Genomic DNA, 20865 nt, shown 5'->3' with positions numbered 1-20865 from the left:
TGGCTTAGTTGGTAGCTTTATTTCTTATGATCACAGAATGGTCTGGATTGGAAGGGGACCTTGAAGATCATCTAGTCTTGAAGATGGTCTAGTTCCAACCCCCTTGCCATGACCAGGGACACCTTCCACTAGACCAGGATGTGCAGAATCCCATTCAACCCGGCATTGAACACCTTCAGGGATGGGGCATGCACAGCTTCCCTGGGTAACCTGTGCCTGTGCTTCACGACCACCACGGTAAAGATTTTTTCCCCTAATATCTAGTCTCTTTCAGTTTGAAGCCGTTATCCCTCTGTCCGTGCTCTTGTAAATAGACTCTATCCATCTTTCCTGAAAGCTCCCTTTAGGTACTGGAAGGCTACTCTAAGGTCAGCCTGGAGCCTTCTCAAGGCTGAGCAGCTCCAACTCTCTCACAGCCTGTCTTCATAGGAGAGGTGCTCCAGCCCTCTGAGCATCACAGAGCACACAGCTCTGGACTGGCTCCAACACGTCCATGTCCTTCCTGTCCTGGGGACCCCAGAGCTGGATGCAGCACTGCAGGTGGGGCTTCACCAGAGCACCAAATATATACTCAATATATAATTACTATGGCAGCAATTATAATAAGGATTGTCGCGTATCATGGGGCCACCTTCAGGGAACCCGTGACGTGGCTGTGGTCGCCAGGCTCGGCTCCGGTTGCGCACCGCTCCCTTTCCAACAGGGTGGTGGCTCCGCTCCCCACAGCGCTGTTTATCCACCGCCTCCCAGCTCCTCCGCTCCACCTGGCATTCCCGGGCAGCCGTGCCCGGCCCGGGGGGGCGGTGCCGCCGCCTCGGCCCGCCTCAGCCCGCCGGGGCCCGCCCCAGCCGGGGCCCGCCCCGTGCCCGTCGCCCCGGTGACGGGGCAGAGCGGCCCGGCCGAGGGAGGCGGCGGGCGGGCCGGGGGCTCGGCGGCACCGAGCTGGCTCCGCCCGCAGCGCCGCGGTGAGTGGGGGGCGGCGGGACGGCGGCGAGTGCCCCTCGGGCGGGGCTGGAGAGCGCCCGTGCCCCGGGGGCTGGGCCTCTCGGGGTCCTCCCAGCACGGAGGAGGTGCTGGTTTGGGCTGCCGCGGGAGCGCTCGGAGCTCCGTTCCTAGAGAGGAGGGCTGCTGCCGGCCCCGGCGTGGTTCGGGGGTCGCTAGCGGGGTGGACTCGCGTGTGTGGGGAGCTGCCCCGCTGCAGTGCTGGGCTTCGGGAGCGGCAGCGCCGCGTGGGTGCGGAGCCTGCGGGGACACGCACCCTGCCTGCTTTGGCTTCGGTAGCGTAGAGCCGGGCCTTGGCGGCCCGAGAGGTCCGCGGTTAATGAGAGGAGGTGAAGTTTTGTCTAGGAGAAGAACCGGGGTGAAACTCGCAGGCCGGGCGGTGCCGAGTTTCACAGCCTGAGTGAGCGGCAGGAGCGCCGTGCTCCCCTTGGCGCTGTGAGTGTTAAGGAAGGTACCTGCGCACACTTGGGAGGCGACTGAATGGCACCAGCTGGAACTGAAATGGAAACAAGCATTTGTTTCCAGTCTCTAGGCTGAGAGGGGATCTCATTAGTGCGTATAGTTATCTCAGAGACGGGTGCCAGGAGGATGATGCCAGACTCTTTACAGTGGTACCCAGTGGCGGGATGAGGAGCGATGGCCATAAACTAAAACATGAGAAGTTTCACTTCAACGTGAGGAAGAATTTCTTTACACTGAGGACGGCAGAGCACAGGAACAGGCTGACCAGGGAGGTCTCCCTCTCTGGAGATATTCCAAACCCACCTGGGTATGTTCCTGTGTCACATGCTCTAGGTGACCCTGCCTTGACAGGAGGTTTGGATTAGATGATCTCCAGAGGTCCCTTCCAACCATAACGATTCTGTGTTGTATTGAAACTTACAGTGGTGCAGATGCTGAAAGATGAGGGGTTCACTTTCCTTCTGGATGCTGCCCAAAACTGGAGACCTTAAGTTCCAGCAGCACTGAAACCATTGTTATCCTGAAACTTGCTGTACTGCAATGTGGGAAGGGGTTTCCTGGGGGTAGAAAGAGGTAGCCTTGCTGGCATGGTGGTAATCTGCTGAAAAAATTGGTGTGAATAATTTTGGTTTGAAACCAAAGCTGGTTTGGAACAAAACAGGGAAAAATACTTAGAGCAAATTGTAGCTATTGATTTGATAATGCCCCATTTTGAATGCCTGATACACACAAGTGGAAAAATATATAAGATTTTAAAGGGACTTAAAAAAAATAATTTAAGGCAGTCTATTTCAAAGCATCAGTATTTATTGTCAATGTTATTGACTTCTTTCTTGCAGCTGAGTGTCATGCTTTTAAATGACTGCTGGTCTTTGATTAGAGTAATGGATTTGAGGTTAATCTCAAGAACTGGATCCACCTGTCATGGGACATGATTACTGGCAGCTTTAGTAATACACAGTCACTACCAAGAAGGTTCTTTATAGCAAAATCTGTTGTTTTGTGGTTGGATTTGGTGTTGGATTTGGTTTTGGTTTTTTAAAAATTTTAGAATCTCTATCAGCATACATTCTGTGCTGTGCAATACTGCCAGTTCTGATCACTGAGAACAGTACTGTGCCACGCAAACAGTTCTGGTGATTTCATCAGTTATTGTAAACAGGTTGGTAAAATTTGGTTGTGAGTGTTTTGCTTCTCTGTGTGGGAGGCCTTATTGGGTCATATATCCTAGTTTGTAGTTATTTGAGAGTAGTTTGCTTAGGATGCAAATGCAGAACTCTTGGTAAAGCCTAGTATATGTGTACAAGAAATGTAGGTGATTTGCTGCTATTCATTACATTTTGAAATGTAATTCAGACATCTAAAATAATATAAAATTGCTGCTAGTGCTTAAAACACCAGTAATACAGTAAAGGCGATGTTTTGTTTCAATTCTCTAGTACTTGTTCGGATTCACTAAATTTACACAAATTATAGATTCTGTCAAGCTATTGTGTTTTGTCCTCTATTTGTCCCTGGCTTTAATCTTTCCTTAATACTGTGTAAAGAGATTATGTGCAGTATGTCATTAAGAGTATCGAGCAAGCTGTTGTTTAGACCAGCATTTCTCTCATCTGTTTGGTAGCTGTTATGACAATTTTACATTTTAGAGCTTTGCATCACTGAGGAAATAATATCATATAAGCATTATTATGGAAAAGGCCACTTCAAAGGCATATTTTAACCAGAAAAGTGAGATTGGGCCCTTGCTTTTCCTCAGGTTGGTACAAAGGACAAAACTGAATTGCAGATTTGAAAAAGAAAATACAGTTAGACAACTGAGGAAAAAATTGCACACCTGAGCTGGTGTGATGTTTTTCCTTAACACAAACTGCACGCTTCTTCTTCCCCCTCTCTTGCTCTCAAAACCAGTCTTAAAGGTGCAGAACTTAATATATAACATAAACCAGACGATTGGGGATACCAGTATCATAAAGTCACCCCAGGACAGCTGGGTATGGGTGGTGTAAAGAACAAAGTATGCAGAAGTCTTTTGTAGTGAAATGTGAATTTCTGGAGCATTTATATTCTAATTATCGTGCTCTGTAATTCCAATACATGTCAGTGAGGGGTAGGTGTGAAGGTACACAGACATTGTTATTGGGGTACATGGTTTTCACACCTTGTTCTGTGCATTTCCATGGAGTGGATTTGACACTTCCACTTGATCATTGAAGGATTGCGTTGACTTTACTGTACTTTACGTGATCAGGTGTTTTTGTACCCTAAAAATTAAAGTATACAGCAAAAAAGGAGTAAGGCAATAAAATATATTATAGAACACACAAAATGCATAATTGGATCTGTGATGTCCTGTATTACACAGAATTTCTGGAGGGAAATTTTACGTGAGGGTGTTTTGATTGCACGTACCAAAATATTAGAATTGGACAAAAGGAATAATTGTAAAAGCATATGATTAATATATACTCCAATGAGAATTGCTTGGAAAGCTGATAGGATTTAGGGACCAAAATTAGAGGATTTAAAGGTCAAAACTTAAGGTTTTTGCCTAGATCTTTTTCTGTTTATTGCAAATACAAGTTTTCCTCATGTTGTTTTTGATCCACTTAATTAGAGAGCAAAAGGCTAAGCATGAAATTCATGCAAATTCTCCAACTTTTTAATGTAACTCTAGGAGTTCAAGCTAGGGCCATCTGTGGCAGATATTGCTGAACTGAATCCCTCAAAAAAAAAATGCCTTAAACAATGCAGGATGATATTTGTTGAAACAGAGAAACACAAGCGCACAAAACTTGATACATTTTGCTTCACGTGGTATGCCTTTGTAAATCTATACACAAAATGCATACACATGCTGATGCTTTAGATGTGTTGCTGTATTTTAAAATGGGTGCAAGAATATCCTCAAGGTTTTTGTGTTGGTTTGTTTTGTTTAATTTATACATAGAGCTAACCATTGACAACTTGCAAGATGTGTATGCAGAATGTATCTTAACTTGGAATAAACACACTTGATCATCTGCTTATTACCAGAGTCAGCAAATAGCCTTGTTGTAAAAAGGTATTATTGATGGTATTAAAGACTAGAGTGCATGCAGGCATTTTGGGGAATATGATAAAGCTGAGCTCTGAGAAAAACAATTTGCTTAAATATATGAAAATCTAATCTAAAATCTAGTCATAACTTGAGGTGTCTGTGTTACTTTTTGTTAAATCTGGTTTTTAGCTTTGTTCCAGAATGTGCTATGAACTAGAAATCTTATTTCACTATAGCTGTGGTTTTAGGGGAGGGGAAGTGTAGATGGATGTGGAAAAAAACTTTTTTATAACTTTCCCTGTCAGAATGAAGGTTGCCTGGTGCACAGATTATAAATTGAGACGTCCACTAGGCCACTTGCTACTGGCATCTTGACAGGTGATGTGAGATTCTTTCCTGGAAACAGAAGCAACAGGGAGTAGTAACACTCTGTGTTATGACTACTTTCAGAAAGCAGCATTTCAGCTAAGAACATTGTTTGGTCTAGATACCAACTGTTCTTAAGAACATTAAGCATTAATTGGTCTAATGTCCAGGCAGCTGTTTCCTTTACACAGCAGGCAAGTCTGCTTGAGAATGTGTATTTCACACTCCTTGAAAAGCCAATTTTATTGTTATTTTGCCAGGCCTGTAAATCTCAAGCCTGAGTCTTGTTATCAGCTAAATCAGAGTTTCTTAATCTGTTTGAACAGACCAGACTGTAGCTAATTCTGGCATAAGGATAAGGACTAGAGAGTTGCATGCTGAGTTCTCCATCTCCTATAAAGGTAGACTGATGGTGTGTTCCCATTGATTTGAGTTTTATTTTGTATTTTCAGACAGCAGAGACAAAAGGTAGAGAATGCTATTATTCAGTTAATGTTCAGTGTTTGTTTGTGTATTAGCATTTGGGATATAGTAAATGTAAAAACTGGTGTATATATATATATATATATCTATATTTATATATATATATATAAATTAAAAGTATATATATAGTAAAAGTAAAAACAAGTAAATGGTATAAAGAGAGGTTGTTAGCTTTTCCTAGTCCTGCATAAATAAGTGGGTGACTTTTGTGAGTTTGTATAAGTACTTGCCATCAGGCAATCACCAAAAGCCTTGGTGATTGATAGTATTGTGTGTAATGGAAGCTGGGGTTCAGATTTAAACTTGGGTTGGGATTCAAATTAATATTTGCATGGATTAAAATTTGGCAATTCAACATTATTCAATATGCATTCTTTTCCAATTGAAAATTCAGATTTAATCTTCCATACCAGTGCATGTAAGCTCTATGCTTCTCTCTATAAGCCTTGTAAAATGAAATAATAAACTTAACTCTTCAGCCGTTACCGTGCCTAAGAATTATGTGAACTTGAGAGCAAGATGTCCATATACATTAATAACAAACAGTTCATGTGGGTAAGAATGCACTGATTATCTTGTTCCTCCACTTCCCTTCCTCAATAACTATTAAGCATAGAAAGCCTGCTTGTATTACCAATCCAAAACACAATGTTCAGACCCTAAGTTTGCCACAGCACTCTGCAAAATTTGCATCCTTATGTTTTCCAAAACTTCAGCTGTGCCTCTGTTATAGTTTAGGAAGCTGCTGCTGTCTGCAGATTCAGAGTAAGGGCTTCCCTTATAATACACAAGCTTTAAAACCACTTTGCTGATTCTAAAATATTATGACAGTAGCCTTGACTCTCCAGTTTCTCTTTTCTCTAACCCTAATTGTACAGTAAGCACCTTCTGTGGTTTGAAAAATTTAAGGGTACTAACTACATCTAAGTCTATTTAGTGAGCACATATGGCTCTGGAGGGTGTTATTGTTTGATACAAATAGTAGTGTCTCTTTCTTAAAGTACTGTAAAACTACTTAGTCTTTTTCTTGTTTTTTTTGTTTGTTTTAAGGATCTGTGTGAGAATGACCATGTTCTTCTGTCTCCCTTTCTTCGTAACTGGATCTCAAAGTAGCTATAGTTTGGAAGAGAGCAGTGAATATCCTGCTCAGTTATGAGAAACATTCACCAACATAGAACAGTCTGGAAGGAGATTTCTCTTAAGACAATCAAAGAACACAGAACCCTTTAATAAAACAGAAGACATTTAGCATTTTATAAGCTTTTGGCTGTCTGAGTAGAAAAAAAATGAATCGTTACACAATTATGAAACAACTGGGTGATGGCACCTATGGCAGCGTGTTGATGGGGAAGAGCAATGAGTCGGGAGAACTTGTGGCTATCAAAAGGTATGTAGCATCTCAGTTCAGTAAAGGTGCTTCCAAAATCTTAGATTTTTCACTTTTGACTTTATTGTTGTCTTCCATTTGTGTAGAATAGAAAAAAGTCCCTGTTTAAAAGGAAATTAGCATAACAAAATTATTTGCCTTAATTAAGATGTTTAACGAGGTGATTGTGAGTCAGATTTCTGGTAACTGATCAATAGAGAGACACATAAGTTTAATTTACTGATTTACATTGGCTTGTAAAATTGCATGCTGCTTTTGTTCATTTTGAACATTCTTCCTTCTGAGAATGTCACTATGCCAGCTCCAAAGGAGAAACAAAAGTGAATGCAATTAATTAGGGAGGTTATTTGTATGAATTGCAGGAATAGCAATCTTAACAGGTAGATTTGAAATTCCATCCCAGCTCCCCAAATCTTTGTAAGTACTGCATTAAGTTTTCACGTGTTGCTACAGTGATAAGTAACAGTAACAATCTAATCAGGTAAATAAAGGTTGTCTCTTTGGCTCTAATAAACTTGTGTTCTGTGTAGTCAAGAGCGTTGTCATACTTGCCTTAAAAGATGATTATGAAACAAGAAAACTTCTGCTCAAGGTGTGGGGAAGTTCCCCTTGTATTCCTAGAGAGTTGCAAGTAAGATATAAAGTGTAAGTTGAAATACCAGAAATTGTATCTTGCTCAGACTTTGTTCTCTCATTTATGGATTTACTGCAGTAAGATAATTGTAATATTATTGATTGACTTTTTCTTTAAGAATTTCTGAGTATTTCAGGTTCCACCGTATCTTGCTGGTACTGTTACTGAAGTTAATAATAATCTAAGCTAAAGAAAGAATCTCCAATTGATTATTTTAATTATTTTTAGCAAAAGGAACAACATTTTGTGCAAAGTGGTTCATTCTTGTGATTTCAGGATTTGGAATTCCGTTGCATGATTTTTAAGTTTGGGACTTGAGAGGGCACAGTTTTGCTTGAAGATACTTTTATTCTAAATTAAAATCTTGGGTTTAAATCTCTTTACTTTAAGTGCTAAAATTTTACCGAAACACAGCAATGACATTCACATTTTCATCCCAAGATCTGAGCACCACCAAACGTCCACATTTGGATGTATGCAGGACTTACAAATAAATGTATTACACTGTTAGATGTAACAATTAGTTTAGAAGCTATGATGTTGCTTGAAAAAAAAAGTAACCTTTCTTTTTGAAATTAATATCTTGGAACAGATTTTTAAAATGACTCATCAAGTCAGATGCTTAATTATAATAGATATTTTGCAGATTTCAAAAAGTTAATTCTTTTTGTTTTCCTAGAATTTCCGAGAATAGGTTTCCAACCTATTTATAAAGACGTGATTTTCTATGTTATATGTGCAGTGTCATAGTTGCTTACTTTATTGCTAAAAGCACAAGTCAAATGATACAAAGCGGGTTTTTGTCCCTTTTACTTTGGAGTAACATGGTCTGTAGCTGTACTCTTTTAAAAATGTTTCAGTGTTTGATGATTAATGACTGTAAATTTTTAGCAATTCTAAGTGTTGACTTTGATTTTAACTATGTTGCTGATGGGTATGCTAGAATGTTTTAAATTGAGTTCAAAATATAGATGAAGTTAGAAAACCTAAATTACATTTTCTAACTTTAAAGGCATTCTGTTCTGTTCACTGAAAATACTTTATCTCGGACTTTATTTCAGAATGAAGAGAAAGTTTTATTCATGGGATGAATGTATGAATTTGAGAGAAGTCAAGGTAAAGTGGTGAACATACCGCATTTAAAAATAAGTGTCTGGTTAGGCTTGCATGAAGGAAAAGGGCTACTACCATGTCCAAGCATAAGGCCAAACTCTGTGAACATGTAAATGCTGACAGATGTCACAAAACCATGGGCTGCTGGCACTCTTAAAGGTCCTGCTGATTTGTGGAATATCCCATTATTCTCGAGCAGTGGCCATGTCTCATGGCCAAGCCTCTTGCCATTGAGAAAAGAAAATAAATTCATTTTGTATGTGTGTATTTCTGTGGTTTACCATCCTCCAGTTTAATTTTACTTTCAGATTTTCTCTGTAACCATTCCATATATCTTGTGTTTGGGGCATCTGTAGAAAGCACTGGGAGTTTTGGCTAGCGATAGAATAACACTTGAAAACCTGGGCTTAAATTCCAAATAATTCCGTGTTTTGGGCATCTGATTTTCTGTATATACAAAGCTCCCAATTAAAAGGCCTTAGATTTAACTTATTGGAGATTGCCCTCCAATCAGTATGTCCAAAACAAATATCTGTAAGAGAATCTTTCTTCATGAGAGTTTCATGCAAAGAGAAAGGAAAGAAAAAAACAAAAACCCAATGTGTTTTCTTATTCAGTTCAGCAAGCAAGAGCTCTTACAGCTTCAGATTTGTCTTTTGTTGTAGGGAATTAGGTTTTTGTGCTAATCTTTACTCCAGCTCTGAGGTAATCCCTAGAAATAGGTTTAAACTACTATTTATATAGTTGCTTTTAATTTGAAATTTATTCAGACTTCTGTGTTGTTCTTTAAAACAGCTTACATGATAGATAATGGGGTATCATATGAATATGTTGTGTGAATTCTATGCTAGAAACTTATAAGCTAAAATTTAGTTCTGGTAAGGAATCAGGGTCACTGTGGGGTTATCTGAAGCCATATTTTGCTCTGTTGCAGTCTCTGAAGAAACTAAACCATGCCAATGTAATAAAATTGAAGGAAGTCATACGAGAAAATGACCACCTGTACTTTGTATTTGAATACATGAAGGAAAATCTCTATCAGCTAATGAAGGATAGGTATGTCTTTCTTCGCAGAAAAGTAGTGTGCTATCATGCTTTATTTAATGATTCTCATACTACCATGAAGAACATTTTGGGATTTCTGATTTTGGATCTTCTTGCTGCCTTATTAATGTGAACAGGAGTCACTGTACCTTCTTATCTGAGGGTGGAATTTGGCATTGCTCTGCATATTGTAATGCCTCTGAAAATAAGTTTGATTGCTTGTTAACAGGAGAGTTTGCATGCCTTTGTGTGGAGCCATGAGAGAAATCCCAAATTGTTGTGTTTTGGTGGTTTTTTTTTCTTCAACAGCCTTCATTTTAATGTAAGAAGAATTGGGTGAATATTTGTGCTACTTTTGCTCATGGGTTTGACTTAAGGTGGGGATGGTACATGGATATACCCTTGCAAGAATGGCCTGTATATAGGCTAACTCTGATGTTGCAATCTTGGATAAACAGTACATAGAAAGGCTGGAAAAGTGGACTGCAGAATGGGACGTGCCTTTTCAATAACATTTTCCTGTGATGAATTGTTTGGCCTTCAGTGTGGGTTTCCTTCAAACTTTGTCACTCACTTGTATCTCCTAATGTGCCAAGCTCTTGGGTTGACATCCTGAGGTAGCTGCTGGTGACATTAGCACAGTGTTACTCTGCAGCTAAGCAGAATTGCTCTTACCAGGGTTCCCTGAAGGGCACTGCTGAGTAATGCACCTACCAGTCCTGCACTGTGCCATCTCTGCCTTGCTACAACACTGCATTCCACGTTCACCTGGTCAAGCTGACCAGCCAGCTTCTACAGAGAGACAGCACCGTGAACCTCTCAGCACAGAAGTTCTGCTGCTACCCTTAAAGTGGTTGAGATTAAGGCCCAGTAGAGTTTTGAAATGAGAGTTGCATCTCTCTTACTTTGACTTGATGGGTCTGTTTTCACGTGTTCATGATGTGTTAGGCAATATAAAGAAACGTGTGTTGAGAAGATACATTATTTTTCTCAATTATTTAAGTTTTTTTTATCTTATTCCTTCACAGAAACAAGTTTTTCCCTGAATCAGTCATCAGAAACATGATGTATCAGATATTGCAAGGGCTGGCTTTCATCCACAAACATGGTAGGTCTCCTGGAGTTTGTGTAGCACAATTTTAGAAAATAAGATAATGCACAGAAATAACATGAATAAAATAACTTAGCAAGGGCTGTTAATCATCTCTGATAAAATCATGGTTACCTATTTCAAGTGTGGTGCAGTTTTAAACTTTGCCTGCAGTTACTCTTTGTTTTCCTATAACTGGTTTTTCCTCTTTCTCTTGGAAAGCACTGGATGTTGTTCATACACTGAGCAGTAGTTTTTTCTACTTTAGTTAGCAGGTGAATAAACAAACTAAAGAAACTTGTATAGTGTGCTGTACTAAACAGTTCTGCTTCCTCAAAAAGAACTAATTGAGAAGCATTGATACATCAGTACTCTTGTGTTGAGATACTATAACTAATATGATACTCTAGGTATAAAAAATATGAAAATAACTTGTTCACTCAGAAATTCGAGCAGTATCCTTATCAAATACAACCTGGATTCAAATATATTTGCAAGTGAGATGTTTCTAGGAATTACAGGCACAGTCTAAATAAGAGGTGAGGTGTGCTCACAACAGTAAAAAGTTTCACACTGTATCAAACTTCCTTTTACCTTCATGCTCAACTTTTTATTTTGTAGTTCTTTACATCCCATTGAGATCCTTAAAACTTTCCAAAGACAGTAAAACATTAACTGAAAATAAAATAAGAAGCAGTGTTCCTAGCAAGGTTTTATTTGCTTTCAGTGTATTCTGAAGAGGCCTGTTGGTGAATTAAATTAATAATTAGTTCTGTTCAGTGTTATCAAATACCCAGAAATTGACATTTTCTTGTCCTTCTGATCAGGATAATATACTGTTCTCTGATTGCTAGCATCCTCCTTTCCTACCTCATTTCTCTGTGAATTAAATGAGAAAATTAGATTTTAAGAAAAGCTTCCTTTAAGAAAAATATTAATATCTTGATTTGACCATAAGTGTATTAGGGAATATGAGGTATGATAAATTTGAACATTTACATTTCACTACAACAATTTCAGCCAATTTCTTACAGTCATTTTCAATTGATGCGTGCAGAAATTCAGTGCTTTATTCCAGCAAGTGCATTTCAATTGAACTAATGTATAACATAACAAATTGTGTGTTCCAATTAAACAGCAGAATTAATTTACTTAGTGACTTAACCACTGCCCAGGTCTAGAGGTCCTCAAGACAACAGCAAGCATAGAAGAAACTTTATGTGCCTGCATTACTAATACTAGCATTTCTGAACAGGATTTGGATATCCTTTATATGTCTGTATCTCCAAATTGTTGTCACAGTGATAAATAACTAGCTAGAAAAAATGCAAGCAATTTTATGAATCAAGTTAAGTGTGTCAGATGCTCAATTTTCCATTACCAAAACTGACAAAGCAGTTGTAGTTTTTGCAAAAGATTTCATTCTGAAATTGGTTTTTCACTTGGTGTTGCTGCCAGCCAATTAATTTTCCTTAGTGTGATAATGACATTACATTTGTTAATTTAAGAGCACTTGGTGTAATAATCACTGGAAGGAAGATGAGTGCATTTGTTGGGGGAGGGTTCCAATTATTTCATGTTGAATTTAAAAATAAATAAATAAATTTAAAAGACTGAAAGCTACTATACTATTCTAAAACATCCCAAAGTAAATATTGGATTACTCCTATTAGAGGTCGCTGCTTAAGAAGTGATTCTGTGATAATTTGCGAATCTTTTCTGTTTGGTCTTCTACAGGGTTTTTTCATAGGGATATGAAGCCTGAAAACCTTCTCTGTAGTGGACCAGAACTTGTGAAAATTGCAGATTTTGGGTTGGCTAGAGAATTAAGATCTCAGCCACCTTACACAGATTATGTTTCTACCAGGTGGTAAGTATATCAAGAATTTAATACATCAGCTTAACTACTTACCTTCCTATGACCATTTTAACTTATTTATTATTTCCTTCCATCCTCACAGGTACCGTGCTCCTGAAGTTTTGCTGAGATCTTCTGTCTATAGCTCACCTATTGACATATGGGCAGTTGGCAGCATAATGGCTGAGTTATACACACTCAGACCGCTTTTCCCAGGCACAAGTGAAGTAGATGAAATCTTCAAAATTTGCCAAGTCCTAGGGACTCCAAAGAAGGTAAGGCTTAAAAAGCCTCACACAATTTTATTTAAAAAAAAAAAAATATTACAATATATTCAGTGTTACCTTTCAGAACATACCTATTGGATTATTGTTTCAATAAGTTGCCTGCAGACTTACTGTTTGTTCAACTGTATTTCTTTTTAGCTTCCATTAAGGCATATAATGCTAGTCTTTTGTTATATATTAACATCTGTTGTGTATCATACCATTATGTGAAGCCTTGCTCTCCTCTGATGAAAGCCAGACAAAATTATTTCATTTAGTTATTTAAAGTTATTCATTATGGAAAGCAAATCAGAAGTCTCCTACGATTTAATTTACCAGAGCCAATTTGCTTTCCCTTCTTGAAAGTGTAATTCTTCTGTGCTGGCACACAGAATTTAGAGCTTGTAAAAGTTACCATAAATAAGACAAATTATGCTTTTCTTATTTTTAAAGCATAAAGGAAACATTTAATCTCAAACACAGATGTCTCATAAATATTATTAGCAATAAGAAGTAATGGAGGAAAAACATGCAGTATTTTAGAGGGGAAGCAATTTTTTCCACTTATTTTCTGAATGAGCTAAATGCTATTCAAAATTACAAGGAAGATTTGGGTAGTGCATATAAAAATGGATGCAATTGTATTCAGTTTAAAAGTTGTTTTTGTAAATGGGTGGAAGAACATGCTAAAAAAGAATAAGGTTACCTTCCAAATTTTGAATGAACTAAAAAAAGAGACCATATGCTATTAAATATTTTTGTAGACTAAAGTAAGAAATGGCAGATGTGTATCAGTATTTTATGGGTGCAAATAGAACGTAGTGGGATAACTGACCAAACACATCTGAGAATGATCTGAAAAACCTAAGGGTGGAGAGAGAAACATCAGTTTCATTAGTGTTCTACTTATATAAAATAGTACAGTTCTTGTCCAGTAAAGGAACTGTTATCAATAGAGAAGTAAGGAACAGAAAACTTAGAACAGAAATAGATTAAGCTTAGCTAGGAACACACAGAGCTTCAAGTGGTGGGAAAACATCCAAGAGAACAAATTGAGAAACAGGTGCAAAGTCATGACAGAGCAAAGGGGAAAAGGTCAGGTGTAGAATTATAGATTATATATTCTGGAAGTGAAAATTGAGTCAGGAGGATTTAGTGAAAATTGGTGTGATGTGTAAAGCAGTGCTTGCTGTGACACAGTTGTGCCTCAGGAATAATGTGAAATAGGAGCAGTATTTTAAGACTTGAGTTTTCAAATGCAGATGTGAACTTTCTAAGCAGCTCACAAATCTAGGATAGTAAGAGGAACATTTTGGTACATATGAAGACTGAAAGACAGCACAATGCTGGCTTCTAGAATATTTTTAATGTACAGCATAAACAAGCTCTGAAGTGCAGGGAGATCAGAGAGAGGTTTTCACTATGTGCAGTCGCAGAGCAGCACTGAGCTGACTGCTGTGTTTTTTTCTCTAACCTTAGAAGGAGCTAACAGAAGCAAATTGTGACTGTTTAGTCTGTCATTCCCTGACTAGGAAGCTTATTGCTTGGGAAAGCAGGGAACATTACCAGCTCAGTATTCCAGAGAAAACTGTAGCCTTCACTAAAGACCTTAAGAGTTAATGACATTGTAAGTCAGCCCTGTGAGATCAGGAGACTAATTAATTACTTTGTGTCCCTGTCATCTGCTGGGCAGACTTGGGAATTTTCTCTCCTTATGACAATGCTAAGGCATTCTTCAGGGACATTGCTGTGTAAAAGGAGTACTTAAATATTATGATAGGAATTACCACAACAAATAATGCATTTGTTTCAAGTACTTACATTCTGAAAAATGTAAGCAGTTATTTTAATACAAATATTATTTTTCAGACATGAATTTTCATTTATTCCATTATCCTGCAATAATGAATTACAGGAGTTATGCCTAGAAACTATCATCATTCCAGTTTACCTCCTGTGTTTAAGTCCATAACACCATACCAATGACTTCTGTGAATCTGGGTGTTTTAAATAGTGGCGGGCAACATTTTGTTTTACGTTATAAATTAAGTTGCTTTATTTATTTTATGAATAAATTAAATTGCACCATTCAAGTATTAGCAGTGGTGGTGCACTTGTAATGCATGTATTTGGTGAAAAAATCGATGACAATCTCAGTAGGAGAGATCATTTAATGGATTTTCATTAAAGGCTGACAATGGCATTTTAAGTAACTGAATTTTTAAAATTTTTTATATAAATGTATTTTTCATTTTTGCTCTTGTACTGTTTTCACCTTATCCCTATGCTTCACCAGCTCAACATGCAGCCCTTGGTACTTTGTTGTAACTGTTGCTTTAACACTATTTCTAGACAGAATGCCACCAAACTTAATAAAGAAGGGAAGTACAGTGAAGGAGGGGGAAGTCTTTCTCCATTGATTTAAATTAACAAACAGTTCTCTGTGGTGGAATAGGAAGTCCCTTGAAGCCTTGAACTTTTCTTAACCAGATGTTAATAATATAAATATAATTTACAATTATATTTGAGGTTTTTTTGTTACCATGGACTATGCTAACAGAGCTAAAACTGTTGTACATAAAAAGATGAGTAATATCTATCATGGTACCTTAAGACCAAATTGTATCAAATCAGTCCAGTTTGCCCTGTAGCAGTGTAATAAGCTTGGTGGATAGAGGAAGACCACAAATGTCATAGCTTGTCTTCAGTAAGATTTCTGATGCTGTCCCTCATAACATTCTCAGCAGCATAATTATATACAAACTCCATGATAAAGAGCATACCTGTTTGGAAAGACTTACACAGAGACTAAGCTTCGCTGGCTCTTATTCAAAAGATCAATTTACTAGAACTTGAGTGGTTCTGCATCTGATGAAATTTTTTAAATTGTATTGAAGGCTGTCAGGTGGAGTAGATTTTGCTACTTAAGCTAGTAGATGGAAGGCTGAGAAGAATTATGTTAGAAAACAAGATTAGAATTTAGAAGTGTTTTTTTTTTTAATGCATAGAATTAGAGATGTAGCTTTAAAGACATTTTTTCAGTAGTGCACAGAATGCTGTACTTAGGCAGGAATGATGAGCTACATAAATAGCTGTGGGTAACCATCCAGCTAACAAATCTGTAGGAGAGGCTGTAGGAACTATTTAGTGTATTGTATGTCTAAAGACAAATACCATACCAATGTGTAGTGAAAGGAGTATTGCTCATTAACATGTGAACTAATCTTTGTTTAACTTGATATATTGTATCCAGTTTAGAGTTTTCATTTTCAAGAGAGAAAAATCAGAGTCTAGAGAGGAAATAAAACTTAAAAAGCCTAGACCCTAGGAATTGTTCGAGTTTCTTTAGCCTGTACAAAGAAAGACTGGAAGAAAGAAAAAGAAATACAGCTTCCACTGTATAAAAAGGCCACTCTAGAGGGAAGAATCAGATTGTCCTTCTTGATATCTATAGATGATAAGACACTTAACAATGGTAATTTATTTTTGTACAAGAAACCTCCATTTTCCTAATCTTGAGGAGATTACTCTCTGGAGTAATCTGTATAGACTGGCTGTGAATTGCCAGAAATTGGAAATTTTTTGAGACTTAACACCTGTGAGGAAGGGACAAGGGCATGGAGTAAATGATCTCTTGAGGTGTTTGATAATCCTATAGTTCTGTCTTCCCAATGCAGTTTTCAAGCAACGAAGGACCTCAAGGTTTACTTTTGGAAAGTTAAACACTTTAAAAAAAATGTTCTTATCTGGTGGTCATGGTGTTTTGATGTTGCAATACTGTCTAGTTGTAACTTAATCATTGACTGTCATAATGGAGGGATCAGTGCTATATTGTATAGGCTTGCATCATGGTTATACAACTGCGACATGGTGAATGGAAGGGCCTCACCTCTGCTATTTCCGTAAGGAGGGCATGTTGAAGTCAGCTGCTGGGCTCATTTCTGTGGCAGATGTCCAGTACCATTCCTGGTACTGCTGCACTCTCCTTTGGGTAGAATGTGTCCAAGTGTGTTATTCATGGTGATGGTTCCACCTTTAGCTACAGGAGACCTCAGGAGGACTGCCATTGGAGACCGATGCTGCATTTACTAGTGTAATAATTGTCATTACAATTATTAATTATAATCATAATTTATTAATTATAAAAGAGGAATGCTTCTTTTCAACTGCATAGGAGGGAGCCATGCAGACCAAGCATGACTCAAGCTGCCTTAAATTTTATCTAAATACATCTTTGTGGTTTTTTTTGGTGCTGATTTTTCTTTCCTTTGAAACAGAGTGACTGGACAGAAGGATACCACCTTGCTTCTGCCATGAATTTCCGTTTCCCACAATGTGTTCCTATAAGCCTAAAAACTCTCATCCCAAATGCAAGCAATGAAGCAATACAGCTTATGAGTGATATGCTGAACTGGAATCCAAAGAAGAGACCTACAGCAAGTCAGGTCTGAGCACATGAATGATTAAGTATAAGACTGAATTTTCTTGCATGGTTAAATAATTGCAGATACAAAGACCAGTTGATTGTCATAATAGTGATGGCCACAAATATCTCCTAATTTTGAACACTTTGGTGGGAATGAGACTAATGGGTGAGAAGAGAAAGTTCTATACCTGGCTCAGGAGACATCAGAAATTCTTCAGTTATTTCTGCAATGTTGTCTTCTGTATTGGCATATCTTAAAATTCTCTCTGTATAGGACAGAGAAATAGCTGAGGTGCAAGTGTTTCAGTTGTGTCTATCAGTCACTTTCTGCCACTTTTGTTTTCCTCCCCATCTGCATAAAGGGAGGTACTGAAAACTTTGCTTTCTGTGAAGCCGGAGATGGAATGCAGTATGGAAGAGCTAAGGATTATTTTTACTTGAACTGTAAATTGTATTAAGTGATAAAGAAAGAACTTCGGAAAAACATGCCAGTAGGTCACAAAGATCACAATTTTTCTCCAATTGTTTTCAAAAAACATATTTCAAGGACCAAAGATGGTTACATTCTGTGGATTTTTTTTTCCCATACCTAATGTAATCCTATTTAGAATGTATAAAAGAAGAATAGAATTGGGAAAGAAAGGATGCACGGCAAGTTACCCTAGGTGGATGTAGTGTAAGTAGTTCAGAAGCAGTTAAGCAGATGGTACCAAATAGAGTAGCCATTCCTCTCCACATTATAAAGCATGTCTATTGTACAGTTTGTCTATTGTACAGTGATTGAGATCTATCTGCAGTCCAGTACTACGTACCTCTACACAAAATACTGTATGGTGCTTTATAAAAGCAAATAATCAGCTTTTACCCAGGTGAGTTACCGAGGAAGCAGCTGCAGCAGTTGTGTAATCCACAGTCAAAAGGAAGAGTTTAATGCATATACATGGCAGTATGTGCAAAGGCAATGATTCTTGAGTGCAGCTGAAGCAAAACATGTATTTTGAACTAACAAAGAGTAGAATCCTACCCAGAAGGATTAACAGAGTGGGTTGTTTTGATATAGGAGGAGGTGTGTTGCTAAGGTGTGTGTATGCTCTGCATCTGGCAGAGGACATGGAAAGGTCAGAGGAAAGGATCAAATGAACATCTGCCTTAAGACAGATTTTATCTATCTATGTATTTTAATAAACACCATAAAGGCACAGCAAGTCCAGTGAATGTATCTTAAAGAAAAATAAAAGCTAGTGATAAGAAAAATGGTGGAGAAACCTTGCTCATTAAAATCCTCTAATTGTAGAACCCATACATGGCAATCATCTCACTTCTGGAGTTTTTGTTGTTGTTTGTTTTGTTTTGTTTTTAATTAAAAACCTCAGGCTATCCACTGAGTTGCCAAAACAGTCAGCAGTGGAGACATGTAATAAGCATGTGGTAAAGGTAGTGGGGACTACCTCTTTTAAAACAGATATTTGTTACTGCATAGATATAGAATGGTGTTAAATGCATAATGCGCCTCAAAACACAGACTCCACCTAGCAATAAAGAAGGGAACAAAAGGATATGATTGCTGTCATACGTACAAGTGGATCAGTCTTACTAGGTTATGTGATGGGAAGAGTTTGAAATACAGAACTGCTGGTTCTCAGTACACACTTTACATATGATCTCATTATTCATCAATCTTGCATCTGTTCTGTAAAGCATGCTTAAATGTTTCAGAAACCTGCTTAGATCCTTGATGAGATTATCAAAGTCAGCTTTTTGAAGTAAAATTAGTGTGTTACATCTTCTTCTGCAGGCTTTGAAGTACCCTTACTTTCAAGTTGGCCAAATTTTAGGACCTCCTCCGCAGTATCTGGAGAAGCAGACTCCTGTTAAACCAGTTCAGCCAACAGAGCCAAAGCCATCTTTACCTAAACTGGAAGCTAAGCCAGAACCTCTGTCTTCACCTGATTTACCTGACAAAACACAGCCACAGCCCTTGCCAAAGGTTAACCACCAGCCTCTCCAGCAAATTCAGTTGCCTCAGAATACAGCTAACCAGCAAGTACCAAAGCAGCAGCAGCCACAGGCACAACCACTTTTTCCGATTATTAATAAAACCTCATCACCTGTAAGTTGTCTTCAATAACTACAGAGATGGTTTTATTAAAAGTTTTTAGTATGTTCAGCCAAGTGATCCCTTGAAAATTGTCATGTTTTATTAGAGGAGATACCGATAGATAACTAGGGACTAATTGAGGATATAACTGTTATTAAAATGTTAAAGCAAGTCAGAAGAATCGATTGCTTGTAACAACAATGTTCATTGTAATAGCCCTCAGTGATGTGCTTATGCAGTAATGGAGTTGAAACACCTGTCACTTTATTGACCTTTGAGAAACAATTCACAACAATACTGTCAGTACACAATAGAGAAGTGGAAAGGGAGACCTTCACTTGCCTCATGCAAGAAAATACCCAAAAAGGTTCATCCAGTTCCTAACATTGTAAGAATTTAGCAAATATGATTTTTAGGAAGATGAATAGTAAACTCTGGTTTGTAACTTCTGTTTTGCTTTCGACTTGTACTCATTGAACTGCAATACAAAGTATGTTAAAAATAATAGGAATTCAGAGAATACTGGAAAGCAAATGATAGTCAGATGGACAGTTTTAAAACTTCGTAATTTCATTGGAACAGAATGTTAAAGAAAAGGCCTGACCAGTTTCTTTTATTTGCTGTATTTACTTTTGGGGGCACAGCAGTGTTCTGCACCACTGTGCATCTACCACTGTTCAGAACATGAGTGTTCAGCAAGATGCCAGAAATAGTGGCTGAGCACTGAACTGGGTTTGCAAACAGAATGTTAACCTCACTACTACAGGTACACTTGAGCAGTGGAAGGATGACAGTCCAAAAGAACTATACTCCAAATGCCTGCTGGCATTATTGTTATGTTTTGTGCTTAAAGTCATAATGAGATTATGACCAAAACAGATACAACACACTGGGAAAAATTCCTTCCAAGTCTGTAAGTGGTAGTCAGGGTTATACTAGATAGAAAAAAACCACAATTTTAGAATTGAATTAAAGTGCTTTATATTATTATTATTGTTGTTGTTGTCATTGTTATTTTTATTGTTATTTTTATTATTAATTTGTTATTATTCGTGTTGTTGTTATTATTATTTTAATTTTATTTTTTTTTTTAATTTAAAATAGAAACAAGCCGCTAATGGCCCTCTGAATGGTGTACCAGGTCCTAAAAACTGCAGAAGACGGTGGGGTCAGACTTTGGTAAAGGCTGTGGATAGCTGGGATGACTTGGATGACCCTGAATTTGGAACATCATGTTCGAAGAAGCCTAGCATTGCACTGTTAAAAGAAAAGAAAAACAAGGAAATTCTTTTTAGGTAGGTGCTACAATTATAAAATCACAATTTCTTTTAGTAAACAGTGTCCAGAAGTAGATTTATAGATTAAGACAAGTCTGTTAAAATTCAAGTCACCAAAATTCTGCAAGAATGCCAAGAATTGCATGAGCAGATCAGCTTAGGGTGTTATGTTGTTACAGTGCCAGTAGTATCCAAACAGAATCAAATTTGTTTTCAGTCACTATATGGTTCAGATGTTTGTTGTGTGTTTAAGAAACCATTTTACTAAAATCTGACATACTAACATCACTTCCTTTGTCAGTTAAATGGTACTATGTTC

The 20865-nt window shown here is 37.9% G+C and overlaps 1 protein-coding gene across 4 annotated transcripts in view; it reads left to right on the top strand.

Moving 5' to 3' along the window:
- Positions 1-879: 879 nt before the first annotated feature.
- The window catches only part of MAK (male germ cell associated kinase), a 30591-nt gene continuing 10605 nt past the window's right edge, over positions 880-20865 (top strand). For 3 of the 4 annotated variants that reach the window (XR_015772390.1, XM_088054288.1, XM_088054280.1), the window contains exons 1-10: positions 880-965; positions 6404-6740; positions 8436-8490; positions 9422-9543; positions 10560-10639; positions 12359-12491; positions 12583-12754; positions 17023-17190; positions 18967-19281; positions 20374-20564. Coding sequence is in view for 3 of the 4 variants with exons in the window: in XM_088054288.1 (XP_087910414.1) it covers positions 6640-6740; positions 8436-8490; positions 9422-9543; positions 10560-10639; positions 12359-12491; positions 12583-12754; positions 17023-17190; positions 18967-19281; positions 20374-20564 (1337 nt within the window). In the remaining variant the exon portion in view is untranslated. Of the gene's footprint in view, positions 966-1103; positions 1772-6403; positions 6741-8435; positions 8491-9421; positions 9544-10559; positions 10640-12358; positions 12492-12582; positions 12755-17022; positions 17191-18966; positions 19282-20373; positions 20565-20865 lie in introns of those variants that run through there. The other variant, XM_088054286.1, reaches the window with a different exon arrangement.

Source organism: Pseudopodoces humilis, chromosome 1 (assembly GCF_049639895.1).
Source record: "Pseudopodoces humilis isolate 2021_Gansu_Grassland_sample_001 chromosome 1, ASM4963989v1, whole genome shotgun sequence".
In the NCBI taxonomy this organism is placed as follows: domain Eukaryota; kingdom Metazoa; phylum Chordata; class Aves; order Passeriformes; family Paridae; genus Pseudopodoces; species Pseudopodoces humilis.
The sequence above is the reverse complement of the archived record's forward strand: the minus strand, read 5'-3'. Positions and strand labels throughout refer to the sequence as shown.